Below are 15,872 nucleotides of genomic sequence, written 5' to 3'. Positions count from 1 at the left end.
AACTGTGGTCTGTTGTGATTTAGATAATTAGTCTTACAATATCTCAAACAATGATATATACATATTACATCACGACATATTCCTCTATTCTATTCATTTTTGCAAGGTAAATATATGTCTAATATTATTATTATTATTATTATTATTATTATTATTATTATTATTATTATTATTATTATTATTATTATTATTATTATTATTATTATCATTATTATTATTATTATTATGTAAATTTTGTTTTCTGTGATATTTGACATTTTCATTCATCTATGAGATGTGTTTTCCACAGCTCTCAATGAATCAGTACAACACTTCAGCACATTGAAGCACATGGATAGTTTAGCTGCTGCCTGTGCCCAAAGTGCAGTGATTTTTATTCTTTTCTTGTTTGCATCACCCAATGTCCAATGTATATTTAAATTCTCAAGGTGCCGGTTACCATATGGTGGTAGTGAAAAAGCCTCACTGTGACGTCAATTTGATGATTGCGCTGGTAAAGTCTCACATCCCCACAGCAGAAGTAGAGAGCAATGTAGGAGCAGAATTGAGCTTTATCCTACCACAAGAATGCGTTGGGAGCTTTGAGGCCTTGTTTGCAGAACTAGAACAGAGACAAGAAATGTTGGGCATTAGTAGTTTTGGTGCTTCCGTCACGACAATGGAAGAAGTTTTTCTGAAGTAAGTTGATTGTGTTCAATTAGAAAGGCTGGTACTGTAAATCTCTTCATTAATACTAGGCTCACCAAAATCATTATCAATTGTCATTTTTCTTTTATCCTTTCCTCTTTTTTTTCTTTCATTTGTCCCTATTAATTAAATTTTTTATTGAACAATTGCCTTCACTTGCTGTGAGAGTTGACAAAATCGTTGATATTGCTTTAGGACTTTTAGGTCATCTTAAGGTGGACAGAATGATGAATGGAGTGAAGTAAAATAGGAGACATAAAATAAAATAGAATGGACATAAAAATATGTTTTCAAAATGAGTCATGACACGAATAGATTGTTGAAATAACGATTGTTGCAGCAGCAAAATTAAAAGGTGACTGGAAATAAAAGAAATTTAAATAGTTTAGCACACATTTTTTCACACTTAAATTTAAAAAGTATTCCACCTTCCCTATTTATTCGTACCCCCCATGTTTTGGAAACAACAGAGTAGAGGATAGCAACTATGAAAGGTCATCTAATTCAACGAATGCGTGAGATTGTTACATATGATATAACACAATCACTAAATGCCTCGCTGCACAAAGTCAATTCTTATTACTCATTAACCATTCCCAAATTCTCTGAAACATTATTTTGCATCCCTTGTTTTTAATTTGCATTTAACTTTGATGTATTGGAACAGTAAACTTGATGATATCATGTAGTCTGATTAGTCTGTGTGTGTGTGTGTGTGTGTGTGTGTGTGTGTGTGTGTGTGTGTGTGTGTTTAGATACAATATGTAATCCATATTGTTTGTCAAATCTCATGAGTTTGTAAATAATAAATTTTGATTATTTATCTGCTTGAAATGTAAGCAAATGCTCATTATTACAAAGTGGTGACCATCTTGATATATTGTTACCAGGAAGCAGAAAAAAAAAGTAACCGCAAAAATTTTTTTTTAAACAAAAAAAAACAACAAAATTATCAGAACAGGAGCAGGCATGAAGGAGGTGAATTTGATTTGATAGACAAATGCTGGCGATATAATTGGGCAATACGGGAAAAGAAACATTTATAAGTTCTGATTTAAAAGGCAAAATTCCTTTATGGATTTACATTTGATTCATATATTTAGTCCATTATTCACAATTTTGGAGATTTTTTAAAAATGTTGCTTACAAAATCTTACTACCCAAAAGATTAGTTATCTGTATCTTATCATTTGAACCTGGAAATGTAAATTTTACTCATTTTTTATTTTTTTATACTTTTATGTAATTTTAGACACTCCATCCTCCCATTCTTTGTTCTCTTTCCAAAAATTTAATCAAAAAACTTCCTTTGGCTCGAACATTTATTTGAATTGTTATTCTTAGGCTTACCCATGCCTGTTCATGCTTCATTTCATAACATAAGGACCAGACATAGAGGCATATGGATCAGCACACCCTTTAAAATTTTCACTTCCCTTAACAATCAGTGTGTAAATATAGAGGCGACTTGAGAAAAGAGCAGAGTTGGAAATGGGGGATGAATCGGGGAAATTGTTTGGAAATAGAGCAGAACAATTCTTCCAAAGCGGGATGTGATATAAATTGATAGTTGAATGGGAGTATTTGAATTGGCTTTCCAGTCATTTACAATAAATGGGACATCTTGTAGACGACTAGTAGGCAGGAGAAAGGATCAGGATTTATAATGAAGCTGCATCATAAAGCAGTGGTCCATTTTATGAAAAAGGTATGAAAAACAAAATGTGTGAATTCACTGGAAAGACAGCGTACATTGTATGAATTCCGTCTCTATAAAATAGTGAATGTTTTGTCAAATACAACATTAAGACAATCACCACAAGAATAAGACTTATCTTTAATTGAGCTAAATGACTTTTTCATCCTAATTATCTCTTACATTTCAGCTTCCTCAGCTGTAACAAAACTAATATTTAATATTTGCTTAATTTGATATGATAAGCTTTAGAGAGCAATCCGACTTTTATTTTGCTAGTCAGTATTGAATTATTATAAAGATAATGCAAAGCTTCTTACTAATATTGGTATATTTCTTCAAAGAGTATAATGACTCTGAGCTAGGATATAGATCCATGGAGGTTTTTATATATTGAAATTGAAACGAACAACAGATTATTTATGTTTCTTGTTCCCCCTTCCCCCCCCCCCCCCCCCCCCAAGAAAAAGCATCAAGTTACTCAAATATGATTCCCTCCAATTTTACCACCCACAATGGAAGTCCCTAAATATTATCTCTCTCAATTAAAATGAATGAATGAATGAATGAATATGGCTGCGCTGTCTCTATGGTCACTTGCCATGAATGTGTGCATTACTTCGATTGTGTCAGTCTGTTTCTAATATCCAGTTAGTAAATTGTTTCCATAAATCTATGTCTAGTGCAAGTGTTCTTAGCTTTAGAATGTCATTATGTGTGTTAAGGTGCTGAGGCAGTTGAATTTTTCCTTGTGTTGTTTAAATCAGTTCTTCGGTTGTTGTTTCTAAATGTAGTTGATATTTTTTGAGATCTTGATTCAATGTTGTTGGAAGTGAAGTTGGTGTATTCCCTCTTTATTTGGCTCATTGTTTGAAGTAATCATCCATTGAGGTTTGTGCTGGAATATTTTCAGCTCGTCAGAGCATGTGTCCGAACAGTTTCCATCTTTGTTTCTTTATACGCAGCATACAAACAGAATTGGATTTTTTCTAAAAACAAGAAAAACTTAAGTATTTATATAAGGCAACATCTACTAAACATACTCCAAGCACTTTATAAGGGGCCCTAGCCAACAACGACACTAACATGGAGGACGAGATGTGCCACTTGTTAGGCAATATTACAATTTTTTACAGAGACAATGCTGTTCATTGCCAGCTACTCATTTAACACCTGAGCACAGAGAGAGAAAGTAAGTAAAGAGTCTTTTCCATGGATTCGACTATGTGCCACTCAGAGTGGGACACCAACCCGAAGGTGAAAGTCATACCACAAGACCACAAAGCCACACATAAATGATTACATATTCATAATCTCCCTGGCAATGTGTTACTCAACCATGTCCTCACAGATATCTCTTTTGACAGTTTTATCAAAGCAATTGAACATTTTTGCCGTTTGACACATTTTTTATTTATTGTTTTAACGTATAAATCCATCCTTTTACTTAATTCAATGTGGATGGAATTTTAAGAATGTAATAAGACATATGAAATGCACATTGTTATGGAAACTTCCTTTATTGTATCTAACCTAAAACTAATAAAGCTTAGTTTAACAACGCTTTTGCTTTCTATTAAATGAAATTAAGATGGAACCGCTGGGAATTTTGAGCCTGGGTAATCAGGAAAGTTGCATATAGGCACAGAATCTTAGCAAATGTATTTGAAGAATTGATTCTCCCACCTTATTTGCTTTGAGAGAAGTTTATATAAGAAGATTGAATATTCTGCTGTTTATTGTTTTTGAGGTGATGACTGAATGATTTTCTCCATCCAGCTTTTTTTAATGTTGAGGGTTACACTTGAAGATAACGTTTTGTGATGAAGTGTTTATCCTTTTTTATTTCTTTTTTTTTTTCTTTGAAGGGGATTGGAGTTGTAATATGGTTTGCCCATTTCATGTAAATGAACTTCATAGCAATTAAACTGAGGTATCAGTCAATCAGTAAATTTGGTTAATTGGAATAAAGTTTTCTTGTACTGTATATTTAAGCTGTGACCAACAACTACCATTAACAATTAAGTATTTCTAAATAAGACATACTGCCCTCTCTACTGCAACTTTAGATGTCATTGCCAAGGCATTCCTAGATGGAATTGTTCAAATGAAGAACTCTTACCCAAGCAAAACAAAAATTTAACTTAATTCAGACTCAAACCAGGGGGTCGCTCAGGTTTCAATGTAATTTATTCCCTTAAGTAGGACTCAAATTCCTGTCACTTATTTGCTAGTCCAATGCCTATCTACCCGATTACCCTTCACAATTTCTAAAGCCAGCCTTTATCACATGGTGATGGAAGAGTAGCAAACCTTTTGTTTTTGTCTTTGGATTTAGTATTTATCTAGCATGAAATTCGTTTCCAGCATTTGAACTTCTTTGAAGGGATGGGGTAACAGTCATCAATTTATCACCATCATGATGACTTGTTTCTTTTTGTATTTTTCATAATTTAACAACTATTGAGGATGAAATTACTGTAGGGTTATTTAAAAAGTTTAGTAAGATTCCATTTTTACCAATTATATTCACACAAATATGGATTTTCTCCTGTAGTATCAAATAATTCTTTGAAATATAATGATTAGCACTATTTAACTGTCGTTTTTATTGTGTTATACTGTGATTGTCAATGATAATTTTCCTTCTTTTGACGTTTTAATAATGTTTCATTTAAAGAAAATTGTGCCATGTCATTGTTTTTAACTTAGTAGTCAACTATATAAAGCCATTCTCATGTCGTAATCTGCATGAGTGAAAGTGGACATTATTGGAAGGAAAGGAAGAAGAAGAGATTGTTTAATAATTTCAATATCTTTGTATCACATATTCTATTGATTATCTTTACAGAGTTGGGGAGAGTGGCGATGTTGAAATGGAAAACTTGAAGAGGTATAAAAAGACCAAAGAAAACAACAGCTCAGACTCCGAACTGAATGGAACTGCTCCTCTCAGCTCAGATGCATCAGCTAGTAGTCTGGTCCACACAACTAGCAGTAATGTAGTTGATTCATCAGTAGGACACGATGATCCAAGAGTCTCCTCTGACTTGAATCCCATAGTCCTGTTCTTAGATGGGGAAACACAGAGCAGTGAGGAATATGGTACGGTTTAGAAAAGCCTTAAAATTGTTATAAAAAGGAAAAAAGGTTGGAGGAAATGAGGGGGGGGGGGGGGGGGGGGAGAGGGAGAGATAAAGAGAGAGAGAGAGAGAGAGAGAGAGAGAGAGAGAGAGAGAGAGAGAGAGAGAGAGAAGGGGGGGGGGGGGGGGGGGGAGATATGAATATATGGTAATTATATTTGTCACATGGTTTGCATACATTAATCACATCAGTGGAGATAAGACTACAGTCACGTCTTTGTAATCCACAGCATCTCTTCTCGGCAATTTGTCGAGATTTTAGGATTTGTTGCATTACAGAATCACCAACCAACGTCAGCATTCAAATAAATATCATGTCCCAGATATGACAATAATGTAGACCTAGTGTGCCTTGCATGATAAATGGCATTATAATAGGCTTGTACATTGATCAAATATCTTTTACTATTTTGGCCAGAAATATTTCATTTCCGTTATTGATGATATAAATTGTTGTTTTTTTGTGGGTTTTTTTTCAAAATTTAATTTTATGCTGTGTTTTTAAAAATTGGTCAATATCTTGATGGAATTTCCTTTGTTCAATTTTTACTTTTTTCAGCTCCTTCAGTCAGAGTGAGGAAGAATAGTGGCATAAACCTATACTTTCAACAATTCTATGCCATGTTTGTGAAAAGGGTCCTGCATACCCTTAGGAACAAATTAGTCACAATCACGCAGATCGCTGTACCATTGTTTTTCACCATTCTTGGTATTGTGTCAACTGAAATTAATGCCTCTTTGGTTGCAATGCCATCATTGAAACTGACGCCAGATTCATATCATACAAATTATGTCCCTTTTGCTTACAATGACTCTCCAAGTCAAATTGATCATATGGCAAATGCTTACAAAAACCAGTTTAAGGATTCTTCGTATGTAAAGTCAGTTGATGTACCCGGCAGTCTTGTCAATTATCTTATAAAAGAAGGAAAAGATGACATTGGTTTATACAATCTCGAATATATGGTGGCTGCTGATTTTGATTTTGATGCAACTCAAAACAAGTCTGAGGTAACAGCATATTTCAACAACGAAGGATATCACAGTATAGCTATTTCCCTGGCTGCTGTCTACAACGGTTTGATCAAATATTATGGCAAAGGAAATGACTATGCGATTACGACCTACAACCACCCGTTACCCAGACTAGCTGCAAACAAGGTAGGTGAGACTACTTATCTAACAGCTAATGACCAAATGGTGGATATCACTGCAAAATCTCATGTGACCTTTGGTAATTCCCATTATACAGATTATTTTACTTGGCTCAGGTGTGAATGATAACCTGGCTATTGACATTAATGATTACTGTAAGAGCTTTAGTACAAAAAGGGTTTTATATTGTTTGAACTCGAAATTTGCTGTCTTTTGACATGGAGGTCCCAATAACCCAGTTGCCAGAGCACTTGCTTCATAAGCAAAGGAACAGGTATTGGTCCTGATTGCAGTCGAGAGTTTTTCTTACCCCTTGTCCACCCAACAGTGAGTTGCTGAGTCAGTTAAATCTGATGAAAAATACTTTGCAATTGACTCTGATCCAAAGATAGCAAGCAATTATTATTGTTTAATAATAGTAGTAGTAGTGGTAGTAGTAGGAGTAGTAATAGTAGTAGTAGTAGTAGTAATAGTAGTAGTAGTAGTAGTAGTAGTAGTAGTAGTAATAGTAGTCGTAGTAGTAGTAGTAGTAGTAGTAGTAGTAGTAGTAGTAGTAGTAGTAGTAGTAGTAGCAGTAGCAGTAGTAGCAGTAGTAGTAGTAGTAGTAGTAGTAGTAGTAGTAGTAGTAGTAGTAGTAAGCCTCGCAGTCTGAATGACGCTTGCTGAGAATTGTGTGATTTTGTCACAGTCGATGAGTATAGCTGCTCTCTCCATCCATGTTGTTAATTGTTTCCATTGGTCACGGTCCTCGGCTGTCAAGATCTTGTTGTGACTTTAGTACAGAGGGCACTGCAATATTTCTTAGTTCTTCAGGGTTTAATTCAATCTCATCTGAATCCAGAAATTTCTCACATGTAGAGAGATCCTGGTTTAGGGTAGTTACTGTTGATGTTGGTGGTCTCCCTACATATTTGTTGCCATTAAGGAAATATTCTGTCATTGCAGTTTGGGCTGGGATGCTATTTTCTCGACGTAAGATGTGATGAAATAGCCTCCATCGCTGTTCTTTTATTATTGTACTCAGGCATTGGACCCTGGTTCTTTCATAGAGATCAGTATTTGTAATTGTCTCTGGCCAATAGATTCCGATTACGCGGCGTAATTGTTTGCAGTGGTATGAATCGAGACTTTCTAAGTTCTTTTTTGTGATGCTCCAGGTTCCACAATTATATGTCAATATCGGAATAATCAGTGCCTTGTAAATCTGTATTCGTTTATTCTCACTGATTATGTTATTTCTATTCCATAAATTTTGGAGTTGGTTCAATGCATTGGTGGCCAACGGCTTTTGTTTTCTGATGTCTTCATTTTCGTTGATCAAATTGCTTAGTATACAAACACTTTTCCATTCATTTAAATTTCTGTTGATTTTTGTATTTCTGTTTTGGATTGATTCATTTTTAGATTCCATGCTTCTAGAGTAGTTGATATTATTGGGGTGTATATTTTTGCTTGATGTTCTGATTCAGTGATTAGGTCTACTGCGTATATCAATTCACATGTAAGTGTAGGCTTGTTGTTTAGAAAGCATGGAATGGTTTTAAAGCTCAAAGCAGATATTCTTTCATTTATAGACCAATATGAGTCTAAAGTAGAAGTTAGTTGGTTTGATATTAAAAAACGAACCCTCCCTGGATACTTTCATGTTCAAATGTAATGAGACTGCAACCTCGTATTATTTCATGCTTACTACGTCTAATTGTAAGTAAATAGGTCCTCAATCAGGTTGTTTTTCGAAAATTTTGAGGAGATACCTCAAACATTGAATGATGCAATGTTCATTCCTAATTTATAATTGCGTCATCAATCGAAAACTACTACTTCCGTAAACAAGAGACTTAATTAAATAGATGTTACTTCCTTTTAATTTTAGGTATCGATAATAGGATGATGAAGGGGCCCAGTATTAATGGTCATAAATTTACACATTTATCACAGTACCTTGTCAATCCGCTATCAAATTTTCATAGAAGACACATTTAATAAACAAATAAATTAGTAAATAGGCAGAATCTGTGACAGATTCACACAATTTTCTTGTGGATAGTTTTATCGACACGGACCATATAAATGTCATTTATAAAAGGACGTATACTTATTGTTTCATCTTAAGTTGTATTCAATTTGGTCTTTATGTTTTATCTCATGGCCCCTGAGATGCAAAATAATTGCTTGATTTTTATAGTTGTTCTTTTGGTCTAAATGAACATTTGTCATTATTTGGGAAGGCCAGCAAAAGTTTTGATATTGTTCACAAGGTGCATCATCAAAAAATGATAACTTTAAAAAAAGACTGCCTTATCTTATTTCTTAAAGAAGATTGAAGAAAAATGGTAGTTTCAGAAAATCAAGAGGAATCGGAATAGATCCATGTAACATTATTTCGTTGATGATAATATTTTTTGTGTGAATTGAATTTTTTTTTTAGAGCATTTCCGCATTGCATCATATGGAAAAAAAAGAAAGATATTTAGCCCTGACATTAATTCTTTAAACAGCTGAGATGAGAAGCCTGTTTATGGTCAACATTTATTTATTGCAAAGAACACAATGACGTAAGTTGGATTACAGGAATAAAGTTGTCATATCAGTGCTCTTGCATCCAAGCATTTAGAAAGAATGCAGATAGATCCTATAAAGCTTTACCATATATACATTTTATGTCTCATCTATTCTGATCCCCAGGCAAATGACTTACTTGGTTTCAAAGACCCAAAAGGATTTGTCATCAGTTTCAGCATGACGTTTGGGATGGCATTTTTGGCAAGCAGCTTTGTGGTGTTTTTGGTCAAAGAACGTTCAACTAAAGCTAAGCACATTCAATTTGTCAGCGGGGTTCATCCATTCAACTTCTGGTTATCAACTTTATTCTGGGATATGATCAATTTCATGTTGCCCTGCATGCTCATGCTGGTTGTCTTTGTAGCCTTTTCCATCACAAACTTCACAGATGATCTCCATTGGTTGGAGCTTATGGTTCTATTCTTTATGTATGGATGGGGAATGCTTCCTTTTATGTACTTCTTCTCGTTTGCATTTGATGTCCCTTCCACTGCATACGTCTGGATCACCATGTTTAATATGTTGACAGGTAAGTAGAGTAAAAACACAAACTGGTTAACCAACATTGAAATTTAACACTAAATTATTTTCAAATGTTCATTCTGGCTTCACTTTTTATTACTTTTATACATTGTTTCATTCAAACTTTTTCTTCATTTACTGACCAATTTTATCTTTCCAACTTTTAGTCAAGAGAACTTTTCTGTTAACAGTGGTCATGTTTATTTTTCTGTATTCTATCTATGATGGCAAAGTGGCTGAGTGGTTAAGGATTGCACTGTTACCTAGAAGGTCCCGGGTTTGAGCCCAGCTTCAGGCACTTGTTTATTTGTTTTCCTTAAGCAAGATTATAACCCCCAATTTGTTCTATCGACAAACATTGGTGATTCATGTTATCAGATGCTTGATTATCCATATTCCTTCATGGAATGCCTAGGATGACATCTAATGATGCTGTGCGGAAGGCCGTGATTTTTTAACACCTGTGTGTAGCACTTGAGTCTATGGATAAGAAAGGGGGAATTTTTTATATGGCTCCCTTTATTTTCTCTTAATCACAGGGAAAAGTAGTTTTCACCCCTATTCCAATTTAGTTTTCATTATTCCTGATACATGTTATTGCTTATTGCTTTTGTTTTTGTCTCTGTAAAGTCAAGGTAGAATACTTTTCTTTTTAATTGGTTTTGATAATCCTTCTCTAACAAAATAGATTCTGGGCGAGGGCTAAGTTAATGCCGGCCTTATTATTTCAACTTTAAAAGAAGAAAATAAACTTTCAAAAGATGAAAACAAATAATTGAATCAAACAGTACAAAACAGCATCAATAAACTTTGAATAAATTTGGCGCCATACAATCTGGCTTTAGGCTATCAAATTATTGGCTACATTCCGAATATCATGTCTATTATCTTTGGAGATTTTACTCAGTGATCTTATGTATAATGATGCCCCATTCAACAATCTTACAATTTACGAAGCATAGCAGGGCATTTAAAGGTTTTTAGAACCTATTTACTATTAAACGATATGATACGTTATAAGCTCACATGGCCATAAAAACCCCACTCGTCCCAAAATGAAGCAACCCAAAAAAGGATGACCACATCTTTCCAATTAAATGGTCGCTCAAAAAGGGACTTTATTACTTTCATCTCTTAATGAATTAATTTATTATTGATTTCCAATACAATCCATATTGCTGCAGTTTCAATAGTGAAGATGGGATGGTGTTAGGTTATAGCTCTGTGTCACAATGATTATGTCCTCCTGTAACATAAATGTTTTTTAATTAACAAGTAAATATAGTGTATAAAACTAGATTAAGAAGAAATATCTAATCTAATGCAACTGTTTTGATTTTTTTTTTCTTTTTCAGGCATCGCAACTCTCTTAGTTGTCATCATTCTAGATATCCCACAGATTGGTTTGACCGATGTCTCCAGAATTCTAGAATGGATCTTCATGGCACTATTCCCAAACTTCAACCTTTCACAAGGGCTTTTTGAGTTTTATGAAAATGATGATAACATCAAAGTGTGTAAACCCCTTCGTGAATTTATTGATTGTAAAACCGTTCCTCAGGATTTAGCTTTTTGTTGCCCAGGTTTGTCAGCACTGAACTCAGAAATAAAACAATATATATATAAATTATTTTTTAAAAACAACCTTGAAATAATAGTGCTCAACTTTTTGATAAAAGGAGCTATTTCTACAATATTTCAAGTATAATTTTGATCAACTTCTACAATATTGTTTTGAGCATTCGTTTGAATCCACCAACCAGATGTAACATGTTAACCTTAAACGTTTATAGTCTGATTGATATAATTTAGTGAGAAATAATCAATAACAAAGAGCTGAGTAATGTCAATTTCTTATATATATATATATATATATATATATATATATAATATATATATATATATTATATATATATATATTATATATATATATATATATATATATATTATTGACAGAGGGGTGTTGGGGATCATTGGGGGGGGGGGGGGGGGGGGGGGGGGGGGGAGGGGGACCTATATATTTGAATGTCTGCACATTGTCATAAAATCGGATCTTTTATTTAGGTTGTTATATTAATGACCGTGTAAAAGTATTTCCAATTTTTCAGTGAGGCAAAGATTGCACTTTCTTGTTTCACATTGATAGGGACTTTTTTTGTTGTTGAAAATCGCCCATGTTACCATTGGCGTTTTATTTGGTTCCAGTAGTGCATTGATAATTTTGTGCTCTTGGCTCAGATTTTGTTTCTCATGATCGTGGTGCGATTGATTTATCAGGTTTTTAATGGTGGTCCTGTGCTGCCAATGTATTGTGCTGTTGTGTCGTTGGTGGTAATGGTAGCTTTTTAAATGATGGCCTTTTGTAAGCAGTTTCCTTGTAAGGGACAATCATTCTTTTTCCTGCAGTTGCAATTGGTTGTTGTGCTTTTTTCATTAGTATTACTTAGAATTTGTTTGTTATGGTTCGTGATTATCTGCTACATGTTATCTAGGAAACTGTAGCTTATTTTTACATTGTTCCTGTTTATTATTGTATGGAGCTGGTGGTTCTTGGGAAGGTGTTTATTCAATGAGAGCGAGAAATTGTTTGCCAATATTTGTTGTGACTGATTTGGTAAATGGTGGGTTGAACCATATTTGTTGTCTGACATATAAAAATGGAACATACCATGCCACACACAAACACAATAGAAAACGGAACATAATAAGAGTTTGTACAGTGAATTATGTTCAATAAATATTTTTTTGGTTCCTTTCTAATGCAATGAATTGTTTTGTGTACATGTCATCAACTTGTCTATTACAATACCATCAACAGATCGATGTGTTGATAGATGTTTGTACTTCAACCTGCAATACCTTGGTTGGGAAAAAAATGGTGTTGGCCGCATGCTGTTCTTTCTGGCTATTCAAGGCATTGTGTGTTGGGCTTTGGTTTTTATGTACGAGTATGGATTGATTCAAAAGGTAATCAGTTTTGATATATAATTTCTCCTATTTTTAATTCAATCTCTATATACTCTTCTATCTCTCTCTATCTCTATCTATCCACCCTCCTCTCTATCTATCTATCTATCTATCTATCTATCTATCTATCTATCTACCTCTCTCTCTCTCTCTCCCTCCCCCCCCCCCCCCCGCATTGATTCTCTTACACACACACACACACACATACACATACAAACACTTAAATACTTAACGACAATGAAAGTATAACAAATACATGTAAACGAATTTTTTAAAATGAAAATCAGAAACTAAATTCAATAATATTTCCGACCATTATAGTAGTGGCTCCCAAAAAACTTGTTGAGATGGATGGAAGCTCAATAATATACAAAGGTTATTCAGTTCACTTCCAATTACAAAAGACAGGGTTTGACCATTCAAGAAGTTACCAATCCATCTAGGGATCTTCTCATTTATTCCATACTGCCTTAGCCTGTGATACAACCGATTGTACTTTGTCAAATGATTTGAAGAAATCCAAGACTAGGACATCTTTCTGTTGACACTTCTCAAGAGATTTTGACATGTTGCTCACATAGCTGATTTGTTAACTTTCACAAGACTTCTTTGATCTGAATCCATGTCGCAGTTCACATAGGATGCTATGTTTGTCTGAATATTTCATTACATGACTCGTAATATGTCCCAGTGCAATTCACATTAGGGATACGGGACTATAGCTCGATAAATAATTGTTTGTCTTTTGATGTTCTTCAACTTGCAGCTACGATACTCTCAAAGTTCCATCAGTCAAGCCATTCCTCCATTGCAGCCAAGGGCCAAAAGCTACAGGACACAGATGAGCAAGGAAAGCATTGTGGAGGAGGATGAGGATGTAATTAATGAAAGGCATCGTATTGATGGCACTCCAAAGGAACAGTTGTTTATGTAAGTTAATTCATTTTGATATCTCTCTTCCATGGTTATAAATATTGAATTGGAAAATAAAATGATTAAATTAGTTTTAGCTTTACCTCACATCCAAACACTAAATTAATATGGGATTATGAATGATTATTATTTTTACTTGGGCTATTGCAAATCATCAGAAAATATCTTCTAACTGAAAATCGTAATTAGGATAATTTCAGTAAATAACCAACATGTATGGAGTTTATGTTAAGGTGTCATTAACACATTGAGCTATACAAATTTGAAAAAAAATAAAGGTAAGAAAGAAAAAGGCAAAGATATTAGCTTGGTGTATATAAAAAGTGAATTCGATTGATATATATTCTGCGTTATGTTCATGTCTTGTTCATTTATGTAGAATTTCATGAAATATGTTACATTTCATTTTATACAGGACGGATAAGTTGATTCTTGATAGTCTTACAAAGTACTATGGAAACTTCTGTGCAGTCAATCACTTGAGTGTAGGAATACCAAGTGGTGAATGTTTTGGTTTGCTCGGGATTAATGGAGCAGGGAAAACTAGTACCTTTATGATGCTAACCGGGGATTCCGTCATTACCAGTGGAGATGCATATCTAGATTCATACAGTCTCAAAACGGAAAAAGAGATGGTAAGGCTCTTGCTGATTAATTCCTGAGGGAAATAAGCCTCATTTGTTTCTATAAAAGTCTATTATCAACATGCTCCAATACAGTTTGAAGATGAATTCTTTTCAACAATAGTAGTTGCTTTTCTAATACATCAAACGTCATCCTCCAATTATTAGAAATATTAGTAGCCTGATTCAAAATTTTTTTTATTTTATTGGTCTGATGTTCTCACGGCTGCATTCCTATAAATATCTGTACACTTAGGTGTATATCCAATCATCACTTATCAATAAAGCAAGGTATCAAGCCAGATTGATTTTTTCCCAACATTTCTAAAGTAGCATAACTTCGATAACATTTCAATTTTTGATTCATTGAATGAAAAAAAAAGTAGGAAAACAAAATGTGCGATGTTTAATTTCTTACATTTTTTTTAATGGTTCATAATGTAGTGTCTAAATTCTAATTTTGTCACTTTAAAAGGTGTTTAAATTTATCCGCAGGCAAGAAACAGATTAGGTTACTGTCCTCAGTTTGATGCATTGATAGGACAGCTGACAGGGAGAGAAACCTTGTATTTGTATGCTCGTCTTCGTGGTGTTAAAGAATGTCAGATTGATTACTGTGTCAACAATTTAATGGAAGGCCTTACTCTTAGGCCCTATGCAGATCAGCAATGCAGGACCTACAGGTATGACATGCATTTTGCTTTCCCCAATTATTTATTCACATTTTTTAGAAATGTCAGAAACACTTAAAAGCTTTGTCATTGAGTGTCAAGAAGTCAGGGAGAGCGGCTCAAGATAGACAGAGAGTTTGAAACCAATTTGTTTTTTTAGTGGTGAATAGCTCATAAGGTAGAGCCACACTCTCCCTGGTCAGGCAGAGTCGTCATACCAGTAAGATGGCGGGTTTGAGCCCCCATTGCCGCCGCCAATTTTTTTTCTCTATTATCTTCTGGCACTTTCTTACTCACTTCATTTCTTGTCATTGAGTGCACAACGTAATGTAAGGTGGACCATACATAGCTGTAGGCAACACAAATATGTTTCCATCATATATTTATTATGTTTTAAATTTGTTATTTTGTCGTAATATTTTGCATCTTTTTAAAGTGGAGGAAATATGAGGAAGCTGAGTACTGCCATTGCACTGATAGGAGACCCTGAGGTAGTCTTCTTGGACGAGCCGACAACTGGAATGGACCCAGTAGCCAGGAGAATGTTATGGTTGGTATTGTCAAGGGTCAGAGACAGTGGAAGGACATTGGTGCTAACATCTCATAGGTAAGCATTTCGATTAACCAGTAGGAATTAAATAGAAAAAAATTATGTCATAGACAGATTGTTCTGAATATGCAGCTGTTCAGATTAAGTGATGTTTCAATTACCAAATTCAACTGTATTGTGCAGGGGTCTAATATCTACCTGATGATTTTGTGATTGGGTGATTTATTGTAATACTAATAATAATATTAAGTACATTTTATAGTTTTCCTACAAAAGCATCTCAAAGCATTTGACATATATATACAAAATACAGAGAAAATCTATTACCAATAAAAATTACAACAGATAATTGAAACAATAGAA

General features: G+C 34.2%; 1 protein-coding gene across 3 annotated transcripts in view; it reads left to right on the top strand.

Moving 5' to 3' along the window:
• Window positions 1-15,872, top strand: part of LOC144972674 (phospholipid-transporting ATPase ABCA3-like) — a 41,310-nt gene that overhangs the window by 22,099 nt on the left and 3,339 nt on the right. The window contains exons 13-23 of one of the 3 annotated variants that reach the window (XM_078914168.1): window positions 429-678; window positions 1,158-1,181; window positions 5,235-5,488; window positions 6,086-6,687; window positions 9,367-9,772; window positions 11,121-11,348; window positions 12,584-12,732; window positions 13,499-13,662; window positions 14,081-14,300; window positions 14,784-14,971; window positions 15,396-15,566. In XM_078914168.1, the coding sequence (XP_078770294.1) occupies window positions 429-678; window positions 1,158-1,181; window positions 5,235-5,488; window positions 6,086-6,687; window positions 9,367-9,772; window positions 11,121-11,348; window positions 12,584-12,732; window positions 13,499-13,662; window positions 14,081-14,300; window positions 14,784-14,971; window positions 15,396-15,566 (2,656 nt within the window). Of the gene's footprint in view, window positions 1-428; window positions 679-1,157; window positions 1,203-5,234; window positions 5,489-6,085; window positions 6,688-9,366; window positions 9,773-11,120; window positions 11,349-12,583; window positions 12,733-13,498; window positions 13,663-14,080; window positions 14,301-14,783; window positions 14,972-15,395; window positions 15,567-15,872 lie in introns of all 3 variants that reach the window. The other 2 variants (XM_078914167.1, XM_078914169.1) reach the window with 2 other exon arrangements.

Source organism: Berghia stephanieae, chromosome 5, assembly GCF_034508935.2.
Source record: "Berghia stephanieae isolate SIO BIC M18660-M18661 chromosome 5, UCSD_Bste_1.3, whole genome shotgun sequence".
NCBI classification, from domain to species: Eukaryota; Metazoa; Mollusca; class Gastropoda; order Nudibranchia; family Aeolidiidae; genus Berghia; species Berghia stephanieae.
Note: the sequence above shows the minus strand (reverse complement) of the source record. Positions and strands in the feature narration are given on the sequence as shown.